At 51.5% G+C, this 24,732-nt stretch overlaps 8 protein-coding genes across 8 annotated transcripts; 5 read left to right on the forward strand and 3 right to left on the reverse strand.

Moving 5' to 3' along the window:
- Positions 1-1,262: 1,262 nt before the first annotated feature.
- Positions 1,263-2,638, forward strand: sun1 (SUN family protein UTH1; the record flags this gene model as incomplete). The annotated part of the gene is made up of 3 exons (XM_073729134.1): positions 1,263-2,115; positions 2,167-2,543; positions 2,597-2,638. 3 exons carry the CDS (start codon positions 1,263-1,265, stop codon positions 2,636-2,638), a joined length of 1,272 nt encoding a protein of 423 aa, XP_073583909.1.
- Positions 2,639-4,720: 2,082 nt separating this feature from the next.
- fhdA (putative transcription factor Tos4) lies at positions 4,721-6,204 on the forward strand. The gene is made up of 2 exons (XM_073724478.1): positions 4,721-5,724; positions 5,775-6,204. The coding sequence occupies exons 1-2, from the start codon at positions 4,783-4,785 to the stop codon at positions 5,799-5,801; spliced, it is 969 nt and encodes a 322-aa protein (XP_073583910.1). The 5' UTR covers positions 4,721-4,782; the 3' UTR covers positions 5,802-6,204.
- Positions 6,205-7,903: 1,699 nt separating this feature from the next.
- On the forward strand, positions 7,904-12,438 carry BDW74DRAFT_20111 (regulator of nonsense transcripts 2). Its single transcript, XM_073732184.1, has 7 exons — positions 7,904-8,009; positions 8,080-8,124; positions 8,186-10,564; positions 10,615-10,772; positions 10,819-11,085; positions 11,130-11,607; positions 11,680-12,438. Exons 1-7 carry the CDS (start codon positions 7,991-7,993, stop codon positions 11,778-11,780), a joined length of 3,447 nt encoding a protein of 1,148 aa, XP_073583911.1. The 5' UTR covers positions 7,904-7,990; the 3' UTR covers positions 11,781-12,438.
- BDW74DRAFT_153188 (coiled-coil-helix-coiled-coil-helix domain-containing protein) lies at positions 12,423-14,024 on the reverse strand. Its single transcript, XM_073724479.1, has 3 exons — positions 13,712-14,024; positions 13,271-13,649; positions 12,423-13,201 (listed from the first exon to the last, which is right to left on the reverse strand). The coding sequence occupies exons 1-3, from the start codon at positions 13,917-13,919 to the stop codon at positions 12,976-12,978; spliced, it is 813 nt and encodes a 270-aa protein (XP_073583912.1). The 5' UTR covers positions 13,920-14,024; the 3' UTR covers positions 12,423-12,975.
- A 1,099-nt stretch (positions 14,025-15,123) lies between these two features.
- BDW74DRAFT_185257 (putative sister chromatid cohesion factor (Chl12)) lies at positions 15,124-18,711 on the reverse strand (the record flags this gene model as incomplete). The annotated part of the gene is made up of 4 exons (XM_073731012.1): positions 15,124-15,752; positions 15,801-17,999; positions 18,147-18,435; positions 18,501-18,711. The coding sequence occupies 4 exons, from the start codon at positions 18,709-18,711 to the stop codon at positions 15,329-15,331; spliced, it is 3,123 nt and encodes a 1,040-aa protein (XP_073583913.1). The 3' UTR covers positions 15,124-15,328.
- A 1,028-nt stretch (positions 18,712-19,739) lies between these two features.
- On the forward strand, positions 19,740-20,402 carry BDW74DRAFT_178193 (uncharacterized protein; the record flags this gene model as incomplete). The annotated part of the gene is made up of 2 exons (XM_073729135.1): positions 19,740-19,761; positions 20,056-20,402. The coding sequence occupies 2 exons, from the start codon at positions 19,740-19,742 to the stop codon at positions 20,400-20,402; spliced, it is 369 nt and encodes a 122-aa protein (XP_073583914.1).
- Positions 20,403-21,216: 814 nt separating this feature from the next.
- On the forward strand, positions 21,217-22,637 carry BDW74DRAFT_153195 (thiamine diphosphokinase). Its single transcript, XM_073724480.1, has 4 exons — positions 21,217-21,293; positions 21,342-21,480; positions 21,615-21,694; positions 21,759-22,637. The coding sequence occupies exons 2-4, from the start codon at positions 21,360-21,362 to the stop codon at positions 22,389-22,391; spliced, it is 834 nt and encodes a 277-aa protein (XP_073583915.1). The 5' UTR covers positions 21,217-21,293; positions 21,342-21,359; the 3' UTR covers positions 22,392-22,637.
- BDW74DRAFT_153197 (uncharacterized protein) lies at positions 22,638-24,656 on the reverse strand. Its single transcript, XM_073724481.1, has 3 exons — positions 24,454-24,656; positions 24,065-24,361; positions 22,638-24,004 (listed from the first exon to the last, which is right to left on the reverse strand). The coding sequence occupies exons 1-3, from the start codon at positions 24,531-24,533 to the stop codon at positions 23,185-23,187; spliced, it is 1,197 nt and encodes a 398-aa protein (XP_073583916.1). The 5' UTR covers positions 24,534-24,656; the 3' UTR covers positions 22,638-23,184.
- Positions 24,657-24,732: the final 76 nt, after the last annotated feature.

The following is a 24,732-nucleotide window of genomic DNA, read 5'->3' on the forward strand; positions in this document are numbered from 1 at the left end:
TGTGCTAATTTCGGCTTTGCCAAGCTCAGGAACAGACGGCAAAGTCAACATATCATTATTTGGGCGCTGAGCGGTCTTGACAGGGGGCCGGCGAGGCGCCCGCTTGAGGAGCATCGCCCAGAGTCCAGGCGTTGGCCCAAAACGCTCGTCCTGGCGGTCCTATAGCACTCGACCAGATTTGCATACGAGATGCCCTTTTCGACTGCCGAAGGTGGATTCTAATCTGGGCTGTCCCCGAACGGCGGCGAACATGCAAAAACAAACAACACGGGTGGCCACGTCGCCCCCCCACTTGCGACTGCAAATAATTAACAGGATACGCATGGTTCCATGGATAGCGCTGCTGAAGAGACTTTGGGTTGTCGCCTACCGTGGTCAGCAGTCGGCGTTCCTGGCATTTTACCACGGACGCGCTGTGCATTGAATCAGGCGCTGTCAGGGGCCCCCAGGACGGATGGCGTCGAGATGTCCTCCATTCTTTCGTATCAAGTAAAAGGATTGATTGACATGGCGGCCCTTTAAGAGTAAGACCATGTCTCGAATCTCGCAGTGGAACCCCTGAACAGGCACTGGCCAGGTTTAGCGCAGGAGTGCTGATTGTCATTCGCCGTCTGCTGGAGCCACCGCCAACGCCTGCCGACTGACTCTTTCCCCTGGCCGCTCGTTCTTAGTCTCGTCTGGCCAATTCGGTGCCTCCTCGCTGCGTCAAGGTTCGCTCTCCTTTCCCTAAAACCTCCCCTTCCTCCTTCTTCTCCCTCCTCTTCAGCCTCCCCTTCCCTCTCCCCAGAGCGCTTCGTTCCACCCAGGCTGTCGTCCGCCATCGAGATTTCCCATCCGACCTGAGAGACTTGTTTCTCTACGCACATTCTTTTGGAATTCTCCTTTCTTTTCTGAATACCGCTCTTTCGCATTTCGGCTCCCTATCCGCTCTTCTTCGCTCCGTCGAATCTCGGTCCCTTCCGCCTGTCAATTTCAATTCGTGTACAGCACTATATTCGAAACGAACGCGCGACCGGGTTGCCGTCAATCGATGTATGTCAACCATCCGGTGTTATATCCTCGTGCCCCCCTGTCAATTGGGTTGCTGGTCGAAGCGGTTGCGGTCGTTCGACTCCACTACTTTTGTTGCTCTCTCCGGCTGGAGAATCGCAGGGGCACCCTGAGACTGCGGAGGATACTTGCAGTGCGATGCATTGGTGATCTTTACTGACTGCTTCCAGCGATTCCATTAGATATATTGTCATTTTCGCGATCTACACAAGATGAAGTACTCTTTCGCCCTCACTCTGGCCACCGCCGGCTCCATCGCGGCTGCTGCCCAGCACCAGCATGGCCACCGTCACCACCACAAGCGCGAGGTTGTCACTGTCGATGGCCCCACTGTCGTTGAATACATGCTTGACAACGAGCTCATCAGCGCCGACAAGGTGTGCCAGGGTATCACCGACGGCACCTTGGCCTGGGCCAACGGTCAGCCTCCCTCCGACCCCTGCCAGACTTCGACCTCGACCACCGCCTCTTCCACCACGACTGAGGATTACACCCCTACTATCGCCCCCGCGAAGTTCATCGAGACCGAGGCCTCTTCCTCTAGCTCTACTTCCACTTCGACCTCCACCTCCACCAGCGTGAGCGTTGCGTCCAGTACCACCTCCCAGGCGGCTGCCACCTCTTCCGCCGCCAGCTCTTCCAGCTCCTCAACCGCCACTGGACTGGATGCCTCGTTCCCCGATGGTGAGCTCGACTGCAGCACCTTCCCTTCGGACTACGGTGCCGTCTCTCTCGATTACCTCGGCCTTGACGGCTGGTCTGGTATTCAATACGTGACTCTGGTCGGTGAGGTTATTAGCACCATTGTTACTGCCGTTACCGGTGACAGCTGCACCAGCGGTGCTATGTGCTCGTACGCCTGCCCTCCCGGCTACCAGAAGTCTCAGTGGCCCACTACTCAGGGCTCCACTGGCCAGTCTGTTGGTGGTCTTCAGTGCAAGGGTGGCAAGCTCTACTTGACCAACTCGGACCTCTCCGACAAACTTTGTATTCCTGGTGTTGGTGGTGTTCAGGCCAAGAACACCCTGAGCCAGCACGTTGCCGTTTGCCGTACTGACTACCCTGGTGAGTGTTAACTACCTGCAGACGGGGTGCACTTGCACTAACTGTCAACAGGTACCGAATCCGAGACTATCCCTATCAGCCTCAACAGCGGCGAGACCAAGGATGTCGCTTGCCCCAACGGTGAAACCTACTACAAGTGGGAGGGCAAGACTACCTCTGCTCAGTACTACGTCAACCCTGCCGGTACCACAACCGAGGAGGGATGCCAGTGGGGTGATGGCAGCAAGGCCATCGGTAACTGGGCGCCCATCAACCTCGGTGTCGGTGAGAACAACGGCAAATGGCTTTCTATCTTCCAGAACTCTCCTACCACCACCGAGAAGCTCGACTTCAACATCAAGATCCAGGGTGACGACCTTAGCGGTTCCTGCAAGTACGAGGACGGTACTTTCACCTCCGACACTGGCTCCAACGACTCTGGCTGCACGGTAAGCTTTCTTGGCAGTTCATCTGTTGTAGCTGTATGCTAACTCGCTTACAGGTCGAGGTCTTGTCCGGTGAGGCTACTTTCGTCTTCTACTAGAGTAGTTGACCGCGACTTCTCAACACCGGTGCACTCAGCGTTGGATGATCCTATCCGTTCAGGCGAAGCTGCAAATAGAATACCTTTCATGCCTGTTCGCTTTTGATTATGTCCGCCTTCATCTTGCTTTCTTGTGTATCTTAGTATATTGTCTCATATGATCTGAAACCGTGTTCATCGGTCAGTTTCTGTTTGGTTCCCATCCGTGAGATTGGGAGATTTGTGCTTAATCTTTCTTCTGCTGTCAAGTGACGTTGACTTTCAGCTTCTCATGTATACCCTTGTCGTTTCTTTGGTATAGGGGGCTCATTGGATCGTTCAATCCCGTAGGCTCGTCAATACGTGGTTCACTGTTGATACTTTACTGTGTCGTGCGTGAATCTATACCTTGATTATTGCCAGCTCTTGGATTGAAGATCTGTTACTGATTGCTAAACACCTTAAGCAGTGGGTAGACGGCTTCTCATGTAGAACCTGCGATGTCAGTGGCGGGGTGCATAAGGCAGTGACGACATCAAGAATTCGAGTATTGTATGGATGTCATAGCTGACGCTAGGGCAAGATTTATTCCTCGCCGAGACCGCAGCGGAAGAATTACAATGAGCAGCCTCATTCTCGCCCGGGCGTCGGATTTCAAATTGACTGGTTTTACTTGGACCGGTAAGTTACCCTCACAGCGCGTCGCGTCGGGTAACTTCTATACAACCTTACGCGACCACTTGTGTCTAATCCTACAAGTACAAGACTTATGGGCATGGCCTAAGGTTTACCACAACGACTTGGTCATTAATGATATAAGCTGGAAGAATACTACAAGCCCAGCTCATCGCGATTTGCAAATATAAAATCAAGGGACGTTTTCTTTAATGCAAGGAATGTTTGGAAGCCAATCACAAGCTCATTTATGCAGCAGCACATGGCGCTATGCACGAGCCAAGCCGAGGAAACGCGATCATGTGATTTGGCGCGAGTCACGGGACTCGAACCAAAGAACGCGAGGCTCTTGACTCGACGCGCCTTGCTGAGCTGTATAGCATTGACCGGGGATGAGAAAAGGAGAAAATATGGCGTTCACAATGAAAATTCGACTTCATTCTTTCATTCAATCATCCCCAGATATGCAGTTTGATGCATAGTTCCTGACGGTCAGGGTGTGGGATGCGCGAGGTTGAAGGTGGAGCTGGGCCGGCGCCTATCGAACGCGTCTCGATTTCTCGAGCTTGTAAGCGTGCATTTCCGCGCTGGCAGTTCCGTCAGGGCATTCTCATTCCACTACGCACCATCCTCCTCCCTTTTTCTCCCCAGTGCCCTTTTCATTCTTTCCTGTAGACTCGTTCGTCTCGTGTCTCCCCAACCTCCTACCTAGTCGTCACCTTGGGGAGGGAAGCTTCAGGGCTCTTCCTTCCTTCTCGTCCTCCACGAGCGTCACGTCCTGTCTCTCCTTCTGCCTGTCTTTTTTCCTCTCGTGATAGAGTAGAGCCCCTGCCGTGCATTTTACGCGAACTCAATTGAGTCTCGCCCTCTTTACTCTATAGCTGCCCAGGAAACCCCAAGCTCGCCGCCGTCGTCGTCGAGACGTGCTATCTATCATGGAGTCGTCTCCTCCAAGGAGCATCTCAAATGCTCCTCTGACAGGCGTGAAGCGTCCGGCCTCCCTACTGCCTGCTTTTGAGCCATTGAGCTCGTCCCCGTCTCTTCCTCGACCGCAGAAGCGTGTGGCTCGCGACGATGACCGTGCTATCTCAACCTATCCTACTCCCGTCCCGACCTCGTCCACCCATATCATGTCGTCCTCGCCCCCAAGGATGGCACTGCCTCGCAGCTCGTCACGCCATAACCTGAGCTCTACATTCTCCGAACGAACCCCTCTGTCCACGGTTCCCACCCTGATGCTCCCTGAAACTGGCGAAACGATCAAAATGGGACGATCCAGTCTGTCATGCCAGTACCAGCTCGCTGCCAACAGAATGATCTCCAGGGTCCACGTCGAAGCTACGTACAAGCCCGCTCCCAATCCGTTCGATCGAGATAGGGTAGAGATACTGTGCTTGGGTTGGAACGGGATCAAGGTTCACTGCCAGGGAAAGAAATATGAATTGGCCAAGGGCAAAACCTTCACGTCGGATATCAAGGATGAAGATATCATGATTGATGTCTCTGAATGCCGCGTCTTGGTCCAATGGCCCCGCGGTGATAGAAAGGAAGATGCGTCTACTGACTCGGAGCAAACCTGGGAGGAGGTCACGCCAACACGAAGGAAGCAAGCTCACCGTAGTCTACAAGATAGCCCAGGTGCTGAACGTCAACGCCTCGCGTCTCCGGTCTCTCCATCGCCCGCCGTGAAGTCCATGATCCCTCCGTCGTCGCCTATGTTCACCCCAACTCGCTCCAGGAACGCAGTGGTTGTGTATGAAGATGAAGGCTCTCCCGTCCGCTGCGTCAACCCTGATGACGCGTTGAAGTCATCGTCCAGTGTAGCGTCTCTTTTGCAGAGCTCGCAGTCCAGTGATCTGAGCGACCTGAGTAAGCCTGAAGAATTGTCTGACCATGACGAGGAGAACGACCCAATCATTCATTCCTTCGGACCATTTGGTGATAACCTGCTGCCTCGTATGGCCTCGTTTTCCGCCGACGATTCCCCCCTTCGGCCCACACGCCCTCGTGCTCACCTCCAGCCCACATCTCCAAAACAGCCTTCAAAGGTCGTGGAACCGACTGAAGAGGAAAAGAAACCGGCAGTCTTGGATGAGGATGCTGAGCATGTTCAGAACCACGCCGTCAACCAGCTTGCTTTCTCACGTCTGTCATCTACCCCGTTCTCAACCATCCTCGACAACCTTCCCGCTTCTTTATGGAAGGCCGACAGCCGCTCACGCCACGGACCTTCAAGAGATGAGATCCGGTCAATCTTAGATTCAACCAAATGTATCGGCAAGGTTGCGCGCGAAGGCAAGGATGCTGCTGGGAAGCCCCTCGAGGCCGAGTACTATTACATCCCTGATTTCGATGATGATCAGATGCGTCGTGAAGCTGTCGTCACAGATCTGCGGAAGCCTGGCCTCCGCAACTGTCGGAAGCAACATAAGGTATATGCCTCCTCTTGCTGACTTGGCTATGGCTCGGCTAACTCGAACAGCAATATTTCTGGCGCAAACCGAAATGAATATCAGAAAATTCAATAATATTAATACCCCGACATATGATTCTGTTCTCAGTACATACTTACCTCAGTGTTTTGGGTTCTTTTTCGATTCCCTCTTTGTTCCTGTCTAAAGGACTGCATAGCGTGGCGTGGCATACCCAGTCTGACTTTATTACGTTTTTAAATGAAGGTGTATGATGTATGGAGGTCTGGTTCGCTCTTGTTTACTTGTTACTCTTCAACCAGGGGTAGCTTGTCCTGTATGTACAATGCCAGCTTATGAACCTGGCTGTACAGTTATTGTTCGACGTCACCGATCATGGAGATGCTTCTTAAGCATCATGTACTCATTATTTTGGACACTTATGATTCATATGTTACCTTTGATGGAATAAAAGCATTACCTTCTGAGCTATGACCTTGTCCCTCGTTCATTTTAGTTTCGATATGAAACCAACTCAACGCAAAACTCTCGGGATTTAGTCATAGAAAGGACTTTATGAAGCTCTAGGAGCATTTAAGATCCAAGGGATTATCTCCTCCCCTTACGCTTCTGCAATAACTTGACAAGCAACAAGATTCAAGGCATGTCGATACTAGAACTGGCATAAGTTAGGGTTATGTAGTATAGGATTACATAAGCGGGGTCCTGGTCAGGGCACGTGATTCTATAGTTCGCCTGCTCCAGCAAGAAGCGAGCGCACGAAATCCTTTTAAGTGTTGATGAGAGTTGAAATAAGATCAGATGAAGGCAGATGATAGTAATACAAAGGGTGATCCAGCTATATGAGTAGAACCTGTATCGACCTGAAGTGGTTCGTATTGAAAACGGTATATATCAGAATAGACTTAAGAGGATATACGGCTCGGCTAATCGAATACTTTACCTTTGAGCAATCTACAGTACGCCCAGAGAGAGAGATAAGCCATGCCGCAGTGTACTTGGGTGGTCTGGGGGCTGAAAGGCAGATCTACAAGACCGGGCGTTGTTGAACTGTCTACACTATAGATGAATGATGACGATACGGGCTGGTCCCTCGGACACGGAAGGGCATGATAGATGCATATTGCTGTTATGAGCGGCAGGTGGCAGCCTTCGGCAAAGTGTGCTATATCGTCGTGAATGGAGTCGGTTGATGTGGGTTTGGCCTTACCTCCTTAGCTGATAGCCCAATATATCGGGCGCGAGAAGCGCGAGATTGAAGAAACTGGCTGATTCGGACCAGACGAAAAATTGACTCTTAAGTATATAGCAAAGAGGCGCGGTTCTAGGGTTGTTGCGGCGTTGCGTCATTGCGGTATATTTCATGCAGGCGAAGATGTATGCGTCGGTTCGTATGCGCAGATCCAGCAAAGAATTTAGGTATTGTCTCCTTTCGTATTACCGTCACAATGATCGTCGACTTTCTGGCGGGCTTAGCAGTATTTAGTGATGATGGCGGATAGGCTTGATGTTGAACGGATGGTATGCGGAGGACTTGGGGCGCGCTGGAAGAGGACGGAAGTGACGTTCGATGTCGGCAACATGCGATTGTTGTGAAATGAGCGCTTGGGCATGGTTGTGATCAGGTTGCGGTCGTGGTTGAAGGTAATCTCGGTGTGCCTGCCAAGTTGTCGCGTATAGATTAGGGCTTGCAACTGCAGTTCAAGATTCGTCAGGTATCGCACGACCATAGCCCCGGACCTGAGGATATTGAATGCTGCTGGTAGTTTATTGCCATTAGTAGTTCAAACTTCGGCGTGTTGGGGCATGGTTTGCGTTTCCAATGGATGGGAGCTTGTGGTATTATTCAGGTAGGGCAATTAGGATTTGGATTACTTGAGATTTGTGTTCCAATATCTTCAAGCCATAATTCTGCTTTCATAAGGATGTCTCAGAGTGAAGGATAGATGGTAAAAGTGAAGCGAAGAGGAGATGGTGGAGGATGGAGGTAAGTGACGGAGATTGGCCAGCACTGGGATGCACTTCGCCGCCTTCGCCATTGCCCGCAATTCTCCCCACGGCTTTTCAGCAGCACCGTGCAACATCCCTTGACTTGCCAACACTTGTCTCCGGCGAACCCAGACGTGGCGCCTTTCTTCCTGCTTGATTCTCCCCAATGTGGCGTTCAAGTCATCTCCACGCTCTCCGTTCCGATTTCTTAAAACCACTACACAACAGCTGAATTCGTCACCGCGGGGATTGCTACGCTACAACCGGGCGGTAAGAGATGGATCGGCAGAGAAAGCGTGAGTCTGCTCTAAGTGATGGCGATTATTGGTGTTGTTGTTCCGATATCTAATGAGATGTAAACTACAGGGGAGATCCGTCTTCTTAATGAGCAGGCTTGGGCAGGCGAAACTGGTAGTGTTTCCCCGTCATCCCGTCCCCTCACTCAGGTCTCTAATCGGTGACGTCCAACTAGATATATTTCCCGTCAGCAAATCGCTCGACTCGTCGCTGAAGAAGAACACGGCTTTCATCAAGCGCCTCCGCACTGGAATCAATGCCGCCGCTCAACAGAGCCTTTCAACCGACATCCGCACGTTATCACTCCACAAGTATCTTTCGGAAATCATATCGGCATGCTACGAGGGCCTTTGCAGACTCAAGTCGCCCGGAGAGATCGCGGCCGGTGTTGAAATCGCTAGCGCCCTGCATCAGCGATTCGGACCGGCGGAGTTCACCCGACAGATTGGATGGCTGCTCGGTCGAGGTCTCAGTTCACCGGATAAAAGCCAGTTGAAAGCTCTCAGCCAGGAACTGCGTGAACGCGAAGAGAAGGAGAGACTGTCTCGCCACCGAGTCTTGCTGAAAGTTGTGACGGAATTGTGGCTGGTTGGCGTACTGCGGACCCTTGACGATGTTGAGCGACCGGAGGATGTCGGAGCAAAAGGCAAAGATGCTGCAGTCGGATTGGGCAACAAAGTGGCTGATGGCGTGTCGAGAAACAGAAATGTAAATGGTGACAAAGAGCCGGAGCCGTTCCCATTGGAGGTTTTGAAGGATCTTCTTGGTCATGACCGTGATCATTCCAATTTGCCGCTGGCCGTGCTATTCGCGAAGAGCTTTAGCTGGGACATTTTAGGTGTCAAGGCCGTCGAAGATGGTCGAAAGACGGTTGAGGCTGACGGAGCGACGACGACTACGCCTGTTGAGACTCAGAATGGTGACGAGGCGAACGCCGAGGATGACGCGCCACTTACCCCGGAGAAGGTCCAGCTTCGTTTCAAAAGTATCCTGAACCGATATTTGGAGGACGTCAAGGCGCATGTTATGCGCGACCAGAAGGCGCTCACCGCACAGAGCCGGCGCAATACAGAAGCCTATGTCAAGAGTGGTGAAATATTCGAAGACAGGCAGGCCAACTTTGAGAGACAGACCAAATCGCTGGAGAAGTTGGTTGCGAATACGCAGATACTTTGCGAGATCTTGGGTGTCGAGATGCCAGCTTTAGCCGCACAGGAAACTTTAGACCCTACATCAAGCGGTGGGATCGGTCTCGTGAAGACTTCAGAGTACCTTCGGGGACAGGGAGAAGGGGCTGGTATCTGGGAGGACGAAGAGGAGCGACGCTTCTATGAGAATCTTGTGGACCTCAAAGGCAAAGTTCCGGCTGTTCTCTTAGATGATGGGAAGAAGAAGAAAACCGAATCTGGCGAACCGACGAAGAAGAAGGAAGGTGAAGCTGGCCCTGACTCAAATGAAAAAGGCGAGCTGCAGACACAGACCCCAGACGAGAAGGCCGCCGAAGCTGATGACCAGTCTATGGCCATTGTGAGCAAGACTGTCGGAGCCCAGGTGGACGCGCTTCTGGCCAAACTGCCTGATTTGCAGACCAAAGACCAAGTCGACCAGATGGCGCTAGATTTCTGCTTTCTCAACTCCAAAGCCTCTAGGAACAGACTTGTGAAGGCTATTTCTGACATTCCGAAGGGTCGCATTGATCTTCTGCCATTGTACTCACGTCTTATTGCTACCCTCGGACAATATATGCCGGACATCCCTCAAGGATTGACTACTTATCTCGACGAGGAGTTCCGCAGTCTTCAGCGCCGCAAGTCCAAGGAATTCCTTGGCCAGGTGCGGATGAGCAATATTCGTTACCTTGCGGAGTTGACCAAGTTCGGAGTTGTTCCCGAGCATATTATCTTCCACTGCTTCAAAGTTTCTCTGGACGACTTCTCTCGCATGAACATCGAGATTATCGGCCACCTTCTGGAGAACTGCGGGCGATATTTGTTTCGAAACCCGGATACGTCACCCCGAATGGCATCCTTCCTTGAGACACTTGGAAGAAAGAAAACAGTTCAGCACCTAGGCCAGCAAGAGCGCATGATCATCGAGAATGCTGTGTACTATGTTGATCCACCTCAACGGCCCGCCATCCAGCAGAAGGAGAGGACGCCTATGGAATCTTACATTCGAAAGCTCATCTATCTAGATATGAACAAGCGAAACTATACCAGAGTTCTGAAATCAGTTCGCAAGCTTCACTGGGAGGAGGACGAGGTGGTCTTTATCCTGGAGCGTGTTTTCAGCAAGCCGGCCAAAGTCAAGTATGGCAGCATCCATCTACTTGCAATCCTTGTCGGTGCTCTCTACCGCTACCACCAAGGCTTTGTTATTGGCATCGTCGACAACATTCTGGAATATATCACGCTTGGTCTTGAGCAAAATGATTTCAAGTTCAACCAGAAGCGGATCGCGGAGGTTAAGTACCTTGGAGAGTTGTACAACTATAAGATGATCGACTCCCCTGTGATCTTCGATACGTTATATCGAATTGTCACATACGGTCATGGTGTGTTTTATTTGAAACATCTGGGGTTGTCTTTACTAACTTTTATGTAGAAGGCGGTACGCCGATGCCAGGCAAGATCAACATGCTGGATCTTCCAGACGACTTCTTCCGTATACGTCTAATCTGTCAGCTCCTGGATACGTGTGGTCATTGTTTCGACCGTGGATCTGCAAAGAAGAAGCTAGACTTTTTCTTGAAGTTCTTCCAAGTAAGCTCGTCTCTCTGGCATGTGAAGTTTATAGCTAATAGTACAGTACTACATCTGCACCAAAGACCCACTGCCCATGGACATCGATTTCCTCGTCCAAGAGACATATTCCCTGACACGCCCACAGTGGACCCTAGTTAACGACCTTGACGAAGCTAGCCGCATTTTTGGAGAAGCAGTGGCCCAGAATTTCAAGCCGCAAGAAGAGAAGCCCGAACCCGAGGAAGAATCCGAGGATAGCGCGTCGGACGATGACTTGGAGGAAGACGCCATTCCGGAAGCTGAGGATGAAGGAGAGGAGAGTGACGAGGATGTAAGTCATCTGGTCTGACTGACAGATCCGTGCTAATAAGATAGGTGTCCCCAAATGCCGAGCACAATGACGACAGCGAATCGGAGGAAGAACAGATCTTCGTCACGCGTCAAGAGGAAGAGCGAGACCCCGAGGCCGAAGCCGAGTTCGATCGTGAATTCGAAAAAATGATGGCCGAGAGTGTCGAGTCTAGAAAGTTCGAGCGCAAGGCCATATTTGATATTCCTCTACCAATGCGGCGCGCTGCTCGTGACACCGGTGTGGAAATGCCAGCCCCAGCCCCCACCCCAGCTCCGGCCCCAGCGCCTGTCCGTCCTGCTCAGCCGTCCGGCAATACAATGGCTTTCTCTCTTATGACCAAGAAAGGCAACAAGCAGCAGACCCGCACTATCGATTTGCCATCTGACTCGACCTTTGCTGTTGCCATGAGAAGCCAGCAGCAGGCCGATAGGGAGGAACAGCAGCGGATTAAGAACCTTGTTCTGAACTACGAAATGACCAACGAGACTGACAGTGCCGAAGGTGAGTTTTACGCTACCTGACCATATAATATCAGATAAGAAAGAACGCAATCTGACAAGTCGTCACAAATAGAAACTGTTGAGAAACGCTCGCCTGCTAGGATGGACAAGTCGGGCGCGAACCGCTCGGCTTTCCGTTCCCGCAAGCTGCAACTCAGTGACGTGAACTGGTAGGGTCCTGCAAAGTTTCAGAAGCGTACCTCGATGTCAGACAGTTCGATTGACTCGATTATGGCCGCCTAAAGAACGCCTGATATTTTTCCTGACCTCTTGGCCTTGTCCGAGCGCACAATATGCACGAGCGAAAGCAATCAAGCGGTCAGTTTACTCGCGTGCTTGCGGAGCCCGAGAGATCTCCGACATGAAGTCGAAGGGAGAGTTTAGTCACAGGCCCGTCTACCAGGCAGCCCGTTATGTCACAGCAGGAATCTGGTGATTGAGCCCGACGTCCTTCTACTCTGTCGGATCACCGCGTGGACGACGGACACTAAGCTTGCGTCAAGATCTCTTAGCTCAGCTTCAGAAAGAGAGACAGTGCTACCGTTCGAGTACTTCTAAGGTTCCCAGTTCAGCCTCCGGCGAGCCCATTCCAGTCATGATGGATGGCCAGGGCCTTATCGCCTTCGGTCAAGACCCCTAGTCAGCCGCTTTATTGGTCTCGCCCTTGGACATGAACGTGGCCGGGTTGACTGACCGCATTAGCTAGCTACATCATATACACGTGCATCATGCATTATGCTAACTAGTGGGAAATGGGAAGTACCAGCTACATGTCTGCACGCTCAACTAAAATACGATCAAAATATGCCTTAGAATGATAACTCGATTTGATTCATATTCCCCGTACTGCTTATATTACTCAATTGAGGTGTAAAGGTACTCGAAGTGCCTCGATGTTTATCCACTCGGATATTCATCTTCCAAACCACTTAAGCATTCAATGCCTCGAACTAGAGCCATCTTACAACAATTGAAACCCAGGATGGAGAAATGCGCTCTATAAGAAATCTATTTTATCTCCCCTAACAGAACGTGATTGTGTCATATCACGTCCAACGACAACAGCAACGGTGCATAGAAGTACATGAGTAGGGTGGTTACATAGGAAAGGAAGAAGACGACGTCAAGCAAAGCAAGATTGGCTAGAAAGACAAATTCGAGTAGAGCAGAGAGGAGGATTAACGAGGAGTATGATGGGATGAAATGAGTATAATGCTGATATGACCTAACTAGGTAGGGAAGGTAGATAGGTCGCAGGCTTGGGCCTGGTTCTGGTGGGACGGACATTGAAGACGGATGTTAGCACTCTCTTAGATATGCGCGCATCCTTCTCCAGTCAGGTAGATCGCCGATGACCGGGATTCCACGTTCATTTCTCCGTCTGCTGCTCGGGCTTCTTCTCCGCTTCTGACTCGTGCCAGACCTTAGGGACAACCTCCTCGGTCTCGGCGATCGCGCCCTGAGAAGCCGGGGAGACAGAGGCATCGACTTCCGTAGTTAGAGGCTGCTCGGAGCTTGCAGCGCTAGCTTCCTCATCGTCTTCAAGTTCCGCGCCGTAGTGCTCAGGGTGGGCGCGGAAGCAATCTTGCATGCCCCTGCGATAAGCCGTTAGCAAGTACCCTCCCAGAAAGATATAGAATAAGGATGTTTAGGTGAAGACGCACTTGAACTTATCAATGCAGTCCATCCCCTTAGGCTCCTCCTCCGAGTAAACGAAACAGCTAAACGCAGCCCGGAACTCTTCTCCGCAAGGCCCGTACGCCATGCCACCGAGACACGGGCAGTCCCAGTTGATCTCGCCAGTCTCCGGGTTAAACGCAGCCTGCTGGTCCGCCTCGGCCTCTAGCTCTTCAGCGGATTTCAAAGGCGACTCGGACTCGGGCTGTGCGCTGGCATCTGTTGAGGCGGGTGCGGGTGCGGAAGACGGAGCCGGAGCCGGAGCCGGAGCCTTCTTCTCCTCGCGGCTCTTGGGCTTGACGGAGTCGAGCGTTGGTAGGGGATTCTCATTATCGGATTGAGGCTGGGGCTTGTTGCGGAAGGAGACTGGATCCCGAGGCTCGATTAGCTTGCGTCATTGGGGACGGGAAGAGATTTTGGATACGCACGCGATGGGGTCTCCGCGAAGACGCTGCTCGTGTTGTAGTAGTAGACTGCACCGACGGCCAGTCCGACCCGGACAAAGGTGTTCTTCCAGCTCCGTGGCTTTGAGGGCCCCGAGGCACTGGAGCTTATGAATCGGCGAGATGGACCGCGCGCGACGTTGACAGCTGGTGCTGGGGCGCGGAGGAGCGCTCGCGATGCGGGTCGGAACATTGTGGGTTGAGGGGAGGAGAGAGATGGAATTAGAGACTGGATGGGGGACCCAGTTCGAAGGTAGATAGAGGGCGGCGAAGACCGGGGGAGGTCAATTGAGGGGAGTCTTATAAATAATGTCTCCGAGGACGAGAACGGGACTGAGCGGAGTGCTTCCATGCCAAGACAGCATTGGGGCCTGAGGCTGAGACGGGCTCCTGCCTGAATTGGACTGGCCAATCAGGGCTCGGTTGTATAGTTGCTGCTTTCACCGTCAACACAGCCCTCCAGGTCTCTTTCCACATGGATAACACAATGATTCAGGTGAAATCTTCTTTAACATGCCACTTCTTTCACCTGCATTGCGGCAGCTTCTCAGCTTGCTCTTCAACATAAGTACTTCTACCATCTCCATCAACTCATTCCACTCATCTTCAAATTCTTCATCATCTCACAACACTTCAATACAACACTTCTAGCTTCTGAAGAAATATCCTACTTGAAAATCCCATGAGAAGTCCTGAGCCATGATCTCAGACTCTGAACAAACCATCCCCATCGATTCCCTAGTCAAGCCGGGCTACCACGAACGAATCGTCCTAGAGATCGACCGCCGAGACCCAGACATGATGAGCTTCGTCGTCGTCTCCAGAAATGTGCTTGCCCACAGTATTGACGTCGTCGACCTCGCAGAACAGCAGATACAGCGCCAAGAATCTGAGTCGACCGACTCTACAAACAGCAGTGAGGATAGCAATGACACTTCGAGCACTGAAGATGAAGACGACGCAACAACAGCCGAGAACATGCGCAAGAGGGCTCCGAGCGGAAACAGCGGAAATAGCAGAAAGTGCGTCTATATGAGGCGTCCGACGGTGGAGATCAAGAAGAAAAAGAAGTCAGTGGTATCAATCGAAGAGCTGTTGTTGACTCTTTCCTGCTCTGTAAGGCTCCGGAATGACTAACTCATCTGCATGTTAGGGATATATGAGCGTTTGAATGCGGACTCCATACGCCATTACAGCGCAGTGGATCGGATTCAGCACCAACGGGTATATCTTGTGACAAGGAATTACGAATTGAAGGCAGTGAACCGTGATAAGATGGAAGATTTCGCACATCTTAGGTGGAGTACAAACAGTTAACAACTCCTATCAACTGCCTGGCTTCATCAACGACCCTGATATTGGCTTTAGAAGGGGGATATATGAAACAGATGGAGAACCTCAGGTTCCCAGCGTCCACTTCTCCAGAAATCATTGGACATGGCATCGTTATGTGAAACGATGCAATATGGAATCAGATAACTTATGATATGTAACTCGAAGGCTTTATACAACGCCCGCTCTCACAAAAAACATACAATATGCATAAAGCAAACTCCACAGCCATAGCACCATACCAATATCAAATAGCGTAGTGATGATTATCTACAATCCACTCAACAGCTCAGCCATCGAAATCGGCTTGCGAACTGCATTTGAAAACCCATCATGATACGTAACCCAAACCTTTCTCCCCGCATTTGAAGCCTCCTGCTGCGCGGAGCTCGCCTTTCTCGCCAAAGCTTGTTCTTTCTCTTCTTGCGGCGAAGGCCCCTGTTCCTCAATAATGCGGCCAAAGAAGTCACGTTTCACAGCGGTAGACTTGATCTTGGCAGCGTCCGCAGGGTTATTCGTTGTAGATTTCGTATTTGTCTTCTTTGAGCCGGTGGAAGAAAGGTCCTCGGAGTTCTTGCGAATTGACTCCTTGCGGTATTCCTGGTCGAGGACTTGGCGGACGGCGTAGCGGACGGGGGCTGTCGTTGAGGAAAGACCCGGAGCTTTGGAGAAGGTGACGAGGGAGTCGAGGGGCCTAGTTACGTTAGATTAGATAGGCTAGTGATAGGAAGTGACAGCTTACGGTTCCATGCGGTATGCCCAGCCGCCATGAGCGCCGCCCTCGTTCTCAATGCGGACCTTCTCAAACGTCACACCCAATCCTGTCATCACGCGGACGGCGGCCTGCACGAGGGCGCGCTCGCTTTCCTTGCGCACGCTTGCAACGCTCTTTTGTTCGCTGCCGCGGACAATGACGGGTTTGACGTCTGGCGAGAGCATGCGGATGACATTTGGTATGAGTTCGGTGGCGAGATTATTAGGTGAGCGGAAGAGACGGAGGAGGGGAGCAGAAAAGGAGGATTGAAATGAAGTCAGAATAGCCTGGTTCTGTTTGGTTGCTTCGAACGCTGCGTAGTCTGCTCGTGGGCCGGAGAAGGGGTGTGCTTCTTCCTCTTCTTCGTCTGCGTCTTTGTACTGAGGCTGGGATCTACCCTGAGGAGTTGAGAACAGAAGGTGGAAGGCTGATGTTGCTTGACTGAGGTAGGCACCCAGTTCCCAGTCGTGAGCTGAGTATATCCGAGAAGAGATGCTGTCGTGGAAATGAAGCCAGTCGTAGGCAGCGTTCGGCTTGGTGAGGTAACTATCGTCCTGATAGGGTTGAAGAGGGTATGCAGAGAAACATTCGGAAGTGCAGCGGTCATGGTCACCGCTGGCTTCGACCATCTCCCGGAGTCTGTTGATTGCGTGGCGCTTTTTGATACCGGCAACGTCTCCTGGAACCGTTGCTGAGCGATCATACGGGTCTTGGAAGGATTCGGTGCCGAGAGGTACGTCTGGGAATCCAGCCCCGTCGGTGAAAACTCGATCCACAATGTCGCGCACTCCGCCGCGGTTCATACCCTTGAAGAACGAGCCACCTCCAGGGTCTGAGAGGACCCGCTGTTCCAGCCAGTTTCGAGTCAACCGCAAAGACGCAGAGCTTTCGTTTCGGAGCTTGTGAGCTACCCATTCTGCTGCCACCAGGACACTCCGGATGTCACCTTCTGCCGCACCACTGCTTCTCACGCCGCGTTGCTTCCTCTTTGCAAGGCCCCAGGAAGCTTCGCAGAGCCGTCGTACTCCGTCATTGTCAGTGGGGATGCCTTCAATCGTGAAGATAGACTTCATGCGAGAGACTACATTTTCCAGTGGTGCTTGCCGCACGTGGATTATCTCTGCAATAGAAGATTGTCTAAGTGGCCGTAAACTGGCATGGTACACGTCATTGCAGACCAAAATCAGCGGACGAAGGAACCGGAAGTTGTCACCCTTCTTTTTCCGTCCGCCAGAGGCTTGCTCAGCCGTGCGTGCGGAGTTCTTCTGGTCCAGAAGCACGAGGTCAGTCAACGCCTTCATGAAACCACCTTCGCCAGATCCGCCAGATCCGCTAACGACTCCGTCGACTTCATCGACAACAACGCAAACAGGGCGTCCGACCTTGCGCAATTTCTGCTCGCCCACTTCCACATTCATTCCCTTAACGTTTTCTGTGCCGAGGGCGTCCCTAATTCTGCCTTTGACAACGTCTCTACTACGCTCGTCACTTGCGTTGATTTCCAACACCTCGTAGCCAGCCTGTCGCGCGCAAACATGAGCTAGAGTGGTCTTTCCCAGACCAGGCGGACCACAAAGTAACAAGACCTTCCGGTGAGGCCGTTCCTCTTCATCATTGTCATGCTTCACCTTCTTCTGCTTAGCCCTGGCAAGGCCAGGGTAGACGATAGGATCCCATCCTCTAAGCCAACGCAAGATAGATCGATTTGTACGCTCATCTCCGATGAGCTCGGTGTATTTGCGAGCACGGTACTTTTCTGTCCACATGGCTGTCGAGAGCCTTTTGCTCCGCTTATCGCCCATAGGAGCCTCGATTGATGGTTGTATAACCGGAGCGGGAGCAGACTTGGACGCTTCGGCTGCTTTGATTTCTTTTGCGGACTCGCTGAGTAGGGTATGGATATCAATTCCATAGTAACTCTTCTGGGCTCTTCCAGGAGCTGTAGTGGACCGACTAGCCACGAGTCTTTCGTAAGAAACCCGAGCGCTAGATTCCTTTAAACGGACATTCAACGTCTTTCCAAAGCAAGTCTTGATCTGGACCGATATAGATGATCTCTTCGGCGGTTGATAAGTTGTAACCATTGTGCTGCGCTCGAGTATAGTGTTGACGGGTGCCGACCCAGCGGCAGGTTGAGGTTGCGAGATCTGAGAAAGCCCAACAAGATCTTCCTGAATATCGATCTGACTTCCGACTTGCGCATCGTTGAAAGCTTCCAATCCATCGCTGTCGTCGTCATCATCGTCATTCAAGAACCCGCCCATGATCTTCTGCCGCTCCGGCGCAGGTTGAGGAGCTTTAGGAAGCTCGATTAGTTGTTCCTGAATGTCGAACTGGCTATGTATTTGCGCCTCATTGAAAGCCTCCAGTCCGTCATTATCGTCGTCGTCGTCGTCATCCAGAAACCCGCCCATGATCTTCGGCCGTTTCGGCTCCGCCCCTTGCGACTGCTCGTCATTCTTCCGCTTCTGTGAGTCCGGAGAAGGCGCACTTGGCGGAAATACCACGGGCGAAGAGATAAAAGGCATCTCGGAGTTTGGCGGGGAGGACGGAAACGCTTGTTCACGTAGTGGGGAGAACACGCTGCGCAATCGAGAGTTCTTTGGCGGTCTCGTGGGGGTGTCTGGAAGCGTATAAGAAACGTATCTTGCTATAGATCCAAGATCTCTATATATAAAGAGAGCGCACCCAGTCTTACGTCCTCGTCACTGCGGAAGATATCAGACAGATTCCAGGCTCGGTGCTGTATCACGACTTTGTTGCGGGTCTTTTCCTCCCGCACCGCGTTCAACGCCTCGAACTCGTCGGAGAAGGATTGGGAGGGAAGGTCGGGATCTTCGGAGTGGAGGAGGATTGCAGGGTCGAAGGAAGAAAGATTTAATGGAGAAGATTCCGTCATCTACCTGGTTTGCTGTACAACTGGGTAAAATGAAGGCATTAATGGAACTGCAATTGAGCGACGCGACGCGAACGCGCCGGCCGATAAGAAGCATAACCAGCATAAATTAAATGACTAAGCCGCATACTCATGTATCATGCATGGTATTCCGAAGTAGGCTATCTCAGAAGAAATCCCTCCATGACCCCAGGTTGTATCATATTCTACAATGGTTATATTCCAGGAAGCTGTACGAGACAGTTCGCTTCATCATATCATGATATAGGCATTCTATTCAGGTTGTTTGTGGTTATTAGCTATGCTCCGCCTCGGAGTAGTAGCGCTAGCCCTAGTTCGGACCCCGCGATGGCTCCTTTCCAAGTTTTCGACTTAAGCAAATATCGGGCGACAAAAGGAATGGAACGAAATGGCGGAGACTATCCCTTAAATCCTGATCCAGGCCGCAAAAATAATGACATCTGGTGCCTGTTTACTCCGTGAGTTGAATCTGTAGGTAGCTCGGAGTCGACCCGTGTTATCGGAGTTCAATAGTATCGGAGTAGAGCTTCGGAGTAGATCGATTCATCAGCAAATCTGACAAATGCTGCAAACCACTGACCTCCAACCTATGTTCTCGGACTGGCTCGAATACGAGCTCGTAATAACGGTTCGCATCACCAGTCAATTGTTGGCGCCTCACACGAGGTCCCCAATACGTGGTCGTGGCTGTGGCTGAGACCTGAGTCATTCATTCAGCCAGACCAGCAGGTCCAACCTGGAGGCTTTGACGAGTCCTCCCAGAACAGACATATTTGACGACCCATTTACGAATGCTAGACAAGAAGTCTCTCATAGGGCGCGGCTTAGGCTCTTAGCTCAGGCAGACCCATCAAAAAGACATCCACATTGATGGAAACGAAGCCCAAAACAGACGCCGTAGTGGCCTGAGTCACACAAGCGCACGCCCTCCGCTCTTCTGCCATCGTCACCATGCGAACGAGCCCCATCTGCTGCATGGGCCTAGCCCGGCAGAAGGCTAAAACGATGAGATGGGACTAGCCCGCGATCAAGGTGTGTGGGGACCATCCTGCCAAAATCCCCATTGCTAAGCTTCGAATCTAGTCAGTCGACTCTTTGTATGCTTGGCAACTCCGATGAGGATTCGGAGTAAAGGATGGGACCGACTTGCTGTGAGATGACTCCGTTATACTCGAGAAATGGATATATAAGGGGTGGAATGCTCGTCTAGATTCTCATCATCATCATCATCCTCAGCATCAATACAGTCAAACACAAGATCTTCATTCCCGCCCGAGCTCCTCCGATCCACGATCTAAAGATCTACATACTACATCATCTTCACAGAACGATTTGCAAACAAGTCGGTCAAGCATTTCGAGTACTTCAAGGACCTCAAAGCTTTTAACCCACCAAACTCCTCCAAAATAACGCTCTTCCTCTCCCGAGTCCTCCATACCAAACAATCAACAATGCCTTTTACCACTACCACCAAGTCCTCCACCAAGACCTTTGACGACGCCTCGTCGACCTACTCAGCTGCCTCCACTTCTACCATCGTGAAAGAGAAGGAAGAGGCCAAGCGCAAGTGGCTCTTCAAGAACAAGAGCAAGGCCAGCACCAGCGCCGACTCGAAGAACAAAGACGCAGCTCTCCATTACGAAGCCATGGCTCACTACTTTGCTTTCCGATAGTCGACCACATCCATCTCGAGGCAGCAATTCGTCTGCCTGCCTTCCTAAAAGGCCTGGTCTTAATTCATGGAGCAGGCACCACTCTTACGGCTTTCATGATTGCACGGACGTTTCTTTTCACTTGTTGTTACTATGTTGCCTTGTCTGTACTCGACTATTAATGGTTGCTTTTTCGTGACGGAGTCTGGATGCTCGGATGGATATTTGTTGCTTTAAAAGAATGCTTGCTCAGTTATGCTTAAAATAATATAACTCTACCTCGATTTGAAATTAGAGATTCTACAGTTCCCGATTAAGGCCAAGGCGTCCACATTTCTATCAGCCTCCAATTGCCCAGCACTGAAGCGTTAGCTTACTCCGGTCAGTAAACAGCAAGGCCTCTATAATTGATATACCATTCTTCGGCCCAAGGTTATACATAGTGCGATCTCTACGTGCATCGATGAGATCTAGGCAACCTTAAATAAACCTGCTTCCAAGCAACATTTGGATATATATTGCGTTATGTATCTTGGCGAAACGTAGTACATAGCCCTAACCATTAACCAACCTAGCCATTGAGCCAGCTCCTAGCATAACTTGACTGAAACTCGTTGATCATCACCATACTGTGTCTAGATGTAGATACCATCAATCTCAGCGTCATACCTTACTCAAACAGAATGCTGAAAGATGACGTGACACAACTTGGTCCCATGAACAACGGATATCCCTCGCTGACTCAGCAGCTGAAGCACACCCACTTGCCAAAACGGGAATCGTCCTTTTTAACACCCTGCTAGATCGATCTACTCGGTGCCCCGATCCCTCTATACCTGCATCTACCAACCTATCATATAATATAAGCTTTGCTTAAACATCTTAGAGAAAGACTAGGAATTACCGAGCTAGGTATGGACCCCAAATAACAAGAGAGGCTTAAATCTGACAACCTACCAGAAACAAGTCAGCATAGCCATGGAGTGGGACCCAACGCAGTTCTTCCGCGAGGACGAAGTAGAGTCATGGCAGCCATTCGCCCTGGTCGTTCTAAATCAGCCGATTAACGAGACTGCGCTCCGGGTACTGCGAAAACATGGTACGTCTTGCTTTGCTTTGCCTCTGTTCAGCTCCCGTCAGCATGCAACAAGGGGTCAGATTCGAGTTCCTACTCCACTGGCAATCACCTTGAAAGTCAGAAAGTAAGCAAAGCAAAACTAACGACACCAACAGCCCGCGCAACCGTCTGCGCAGACGGCGGCGCGAACCGATTCTTCGAGTGGGCGAAGTCCCGAGGCGCGAAGGAGACAGACGTACGTCGTTATCCATCTCCAAAACCCCTCTTCCAGCCCAGCCAGTCCAAATAACAATGCGCAGCTCCCAACAACAATAATCGGCGACCTGGACTCCATCCGCCCAGAGATCCGCACGCATTACACAAAGCTCGGCGTGAACATCGTGCAAGACTCCGACCAGTACTCAACTGATTTCACCAAGAGCTTACGGTATATCCGAAAACATGAGAAAGACCTTCTTCCCGCAGAAAGCCAGGGTCACCTCTCGATCCTCATATTAGGCGGCCTCGGCGGCCGCGTCGACCAGGCATTCTCGCAGATCCACCATCTGTACATGATGAACCAGAATCAGGCCGAGACGAAAGGGGACGGGAAACTGTACCTCATCTCGGAAGAGAGTATAACGTTTATTCTTCAACCGGGGCAGAATACAATCTATGTGCCTAGGGCGAATCGGCCACATCCGCAATCACAGAACGGAGAAGCACACGAAACACATCTGCTAGAAGAAAACGTCGGTATCATTCCGCTTTCTGGGCCAGCGCGCATCACGACCTCTGGGTTTGAATGGGACGTCGACGACTGGACGACCGAGATCGGTGGGCAAATCAGTACGAGCAACCATATTCGGGCTGAGATTGTGAGCGTGCAGACGAACTCGCCAGTACTATTTACGGTCGAGTTGGCGAAGAGGTTGAAGCGGGCTGCTAGGTGACGGCTATGAGGCGACGACGCGGCAATATTTTTCGGTGCATTCAGGCCAAGTTGAGGATTTGGATTATGATTTGGAATGGTCTGGATTTGAAAGACGCTTTATATTTGCGGATATAGAGTCGAGGATATATAGATGAATCTTTTACTTAGATAGACTTTTTCTCATTTAGCAGAGCATGGTTATTGGAATAGATAAGGGGAAGATTACATGGATCTGACCTACGTTTAACATGTATGGATGATGAGCTTGGAAGATTGCGTAGTCCAGAAAGCTGAATACAATCAAAGACGTCTTTAACAGCAAGAGCAAAGAATACCGAAACCCGTCTTAAAATCCAATATATACCAACAAACCGTAGGTACATATGAAACAAAAATAGGCACACAAGAACAAGTAAACGCGTCCCAGTAATCCCAACACCAAGCGAAAGGAACAATCGCATTACAGAGTAGCATAAGCATAGGCAAGGTAAAAGATCAAAGTACATGCATTCAAGAAACGCGTCCAGTCGCCTCAATAAAGCGCGCAAAAAATACCGAGACCAAGTAAGACTGATCTACCAAGGACTCAAGCTAGCTGATGACGGATTCTCCCAGAACATAACAGCGCATAACGCAAATCAGTATCCCCTGAATCAAAACCCCAACGTACTCCCGCGACAAGGCGAATTTCACAGAAACTCGAGTCAAAACCAAAACCGAAACTCAACAATAGCCCCTTACAGCATCGCGCAACCACAATGATGTACATCCATCGCCCTTTTGAGAGAAGAGCCTGAGACGGGGAAAGCGGATTACTTCCTCAAAATAGCCTCATACAGCGTTCCAATAACGCCGATAGCGGAGCCGGTGAGGATACCCGTATATTGGAAGGGAATGGACGCGTTGACTGCCTGCAGCGCGTAGCCGGAAAACAGGTTCCAGAAGTTGAATCCATGCGCGTAAACAAGATAGGAGATGATTGCTTTGGCGATGTTGAAGCTGAGCGGATCAAACGTTGACTGGTTAGAGCGGCTGAGGCTGCTGCTGCGGCGGGTCTGGACGCCAGTGCTGTTGGACTGCGCCACCTGGAGACTAATGTTGAAGAAATAGGCAGCTGTCAGAGGCAATAGAACGCTAGTCAGAAGCCAGAGTGAGACGGGTGCCCAGAATAAGCCGTCGACGAGGATGAAGACGTCGGGAACCTTGATCGAGATGGCGGGGGTGTGGATGGCATCAATTGCGGGAACCGTAGCGGCGTAGCCCCACGGTAAAACTTGGTTGATGACGCTGAATGCTTCGAGAAGAGTGACGATGACCTCGACGGCCTTGACGCTGCTGAGAGCTGAGCGTAGCGCATCTGAGCCTTCCTGTACGCCAGACTTCTCCCAGACATCGCCGATGCTCTTACGCAACTCGGTAGTTTGACGCTCAATTGCTTCAGTGACGACGGCGGGCGATGGTGGCAATCGTGCACTCTGAGCGACAACCTCTACCAGCGGGCCTCGAGGGGTGCGCTCAGCGCGATCTTGAGAGATGATATCCGCATACGGGCGCGCAGAAGTCTCGGCCGCGAGGTCTCGAGCAGCTACATCATCAATAGCCGCCTGTGTAGGTGAAGTAACGGACACCTCCCTGCGATAACGTCATTAGCCAATTACGCGACCCGCGCCAATGGGGTCAATCGCGACATACGATGGAGTGGCTTCCACCTTGGTCCTTGCTGGTCGTCGACGAGCTGAACGGGTGACCGAAGCAGCGCCTGAGCTGACGGTTTCGGCTTTGATGGGCGTGTTGTCGGCTAGACTGCTGGCTCTACTGGCTCTGCTCGTCCTGCTGGTCCTCTTGGAAGGCGACCCGCTAGACGCATGCGATTGCGATGAGCGGCGGTAATAATCTGCCAGTCGCTCGTCGTTGCCGAAGATAGAGCTGTTCGTTTGAAGGTGCTCATCGAGTCGGGCAGCAAGTTCAGGCTTGGTGTCGTCCTCATAGCTACATGAAGACTTGGATCAGCAACGGTGGCGATGACGCGACATCGCGAAAGCGCGCGAAATACGATACTTGGCGGGGAATGTGCGACTTACTCCTGGAGGTCGGTGATCTCAGCAAATTCAGTCAGCTGCGCCTTGCGCAGCTTGTGCAGGTAGGGCAATCCGGTAGACATGACGATGCGCGCGGACCATGCGATAGCGGAGAGAAAAGAGCAAGGGACGGGAGGGTCAGATTAGATCGCGAAGTGATGTGAACAAATGGAGGAGCAATGTAGTCTAGGCTTGGGGGAGCAGAGGCATAATAATAACAACAAATAATAACAAGCAGGGCAGAAGAAGGGAGGGCGAGAGGTCAAGTCGCCGACGGCGACG

The sequence above is a fragment of the Aspergillus multicolor genome, assembly GCF_047715735.1.
Source record: "Aspergillus multicolor strain CBS 133.54 unplaced genomic scaffold BDW74scaffold_12, whole genome shotgun sequence".
Lineage (NCBI taxonomy): Eukaryota > Fungi > Ascomycota > Eurotiomycetes > Eurotiales > Aspergillaceae > Aspergillus > Aspergillus multicolor.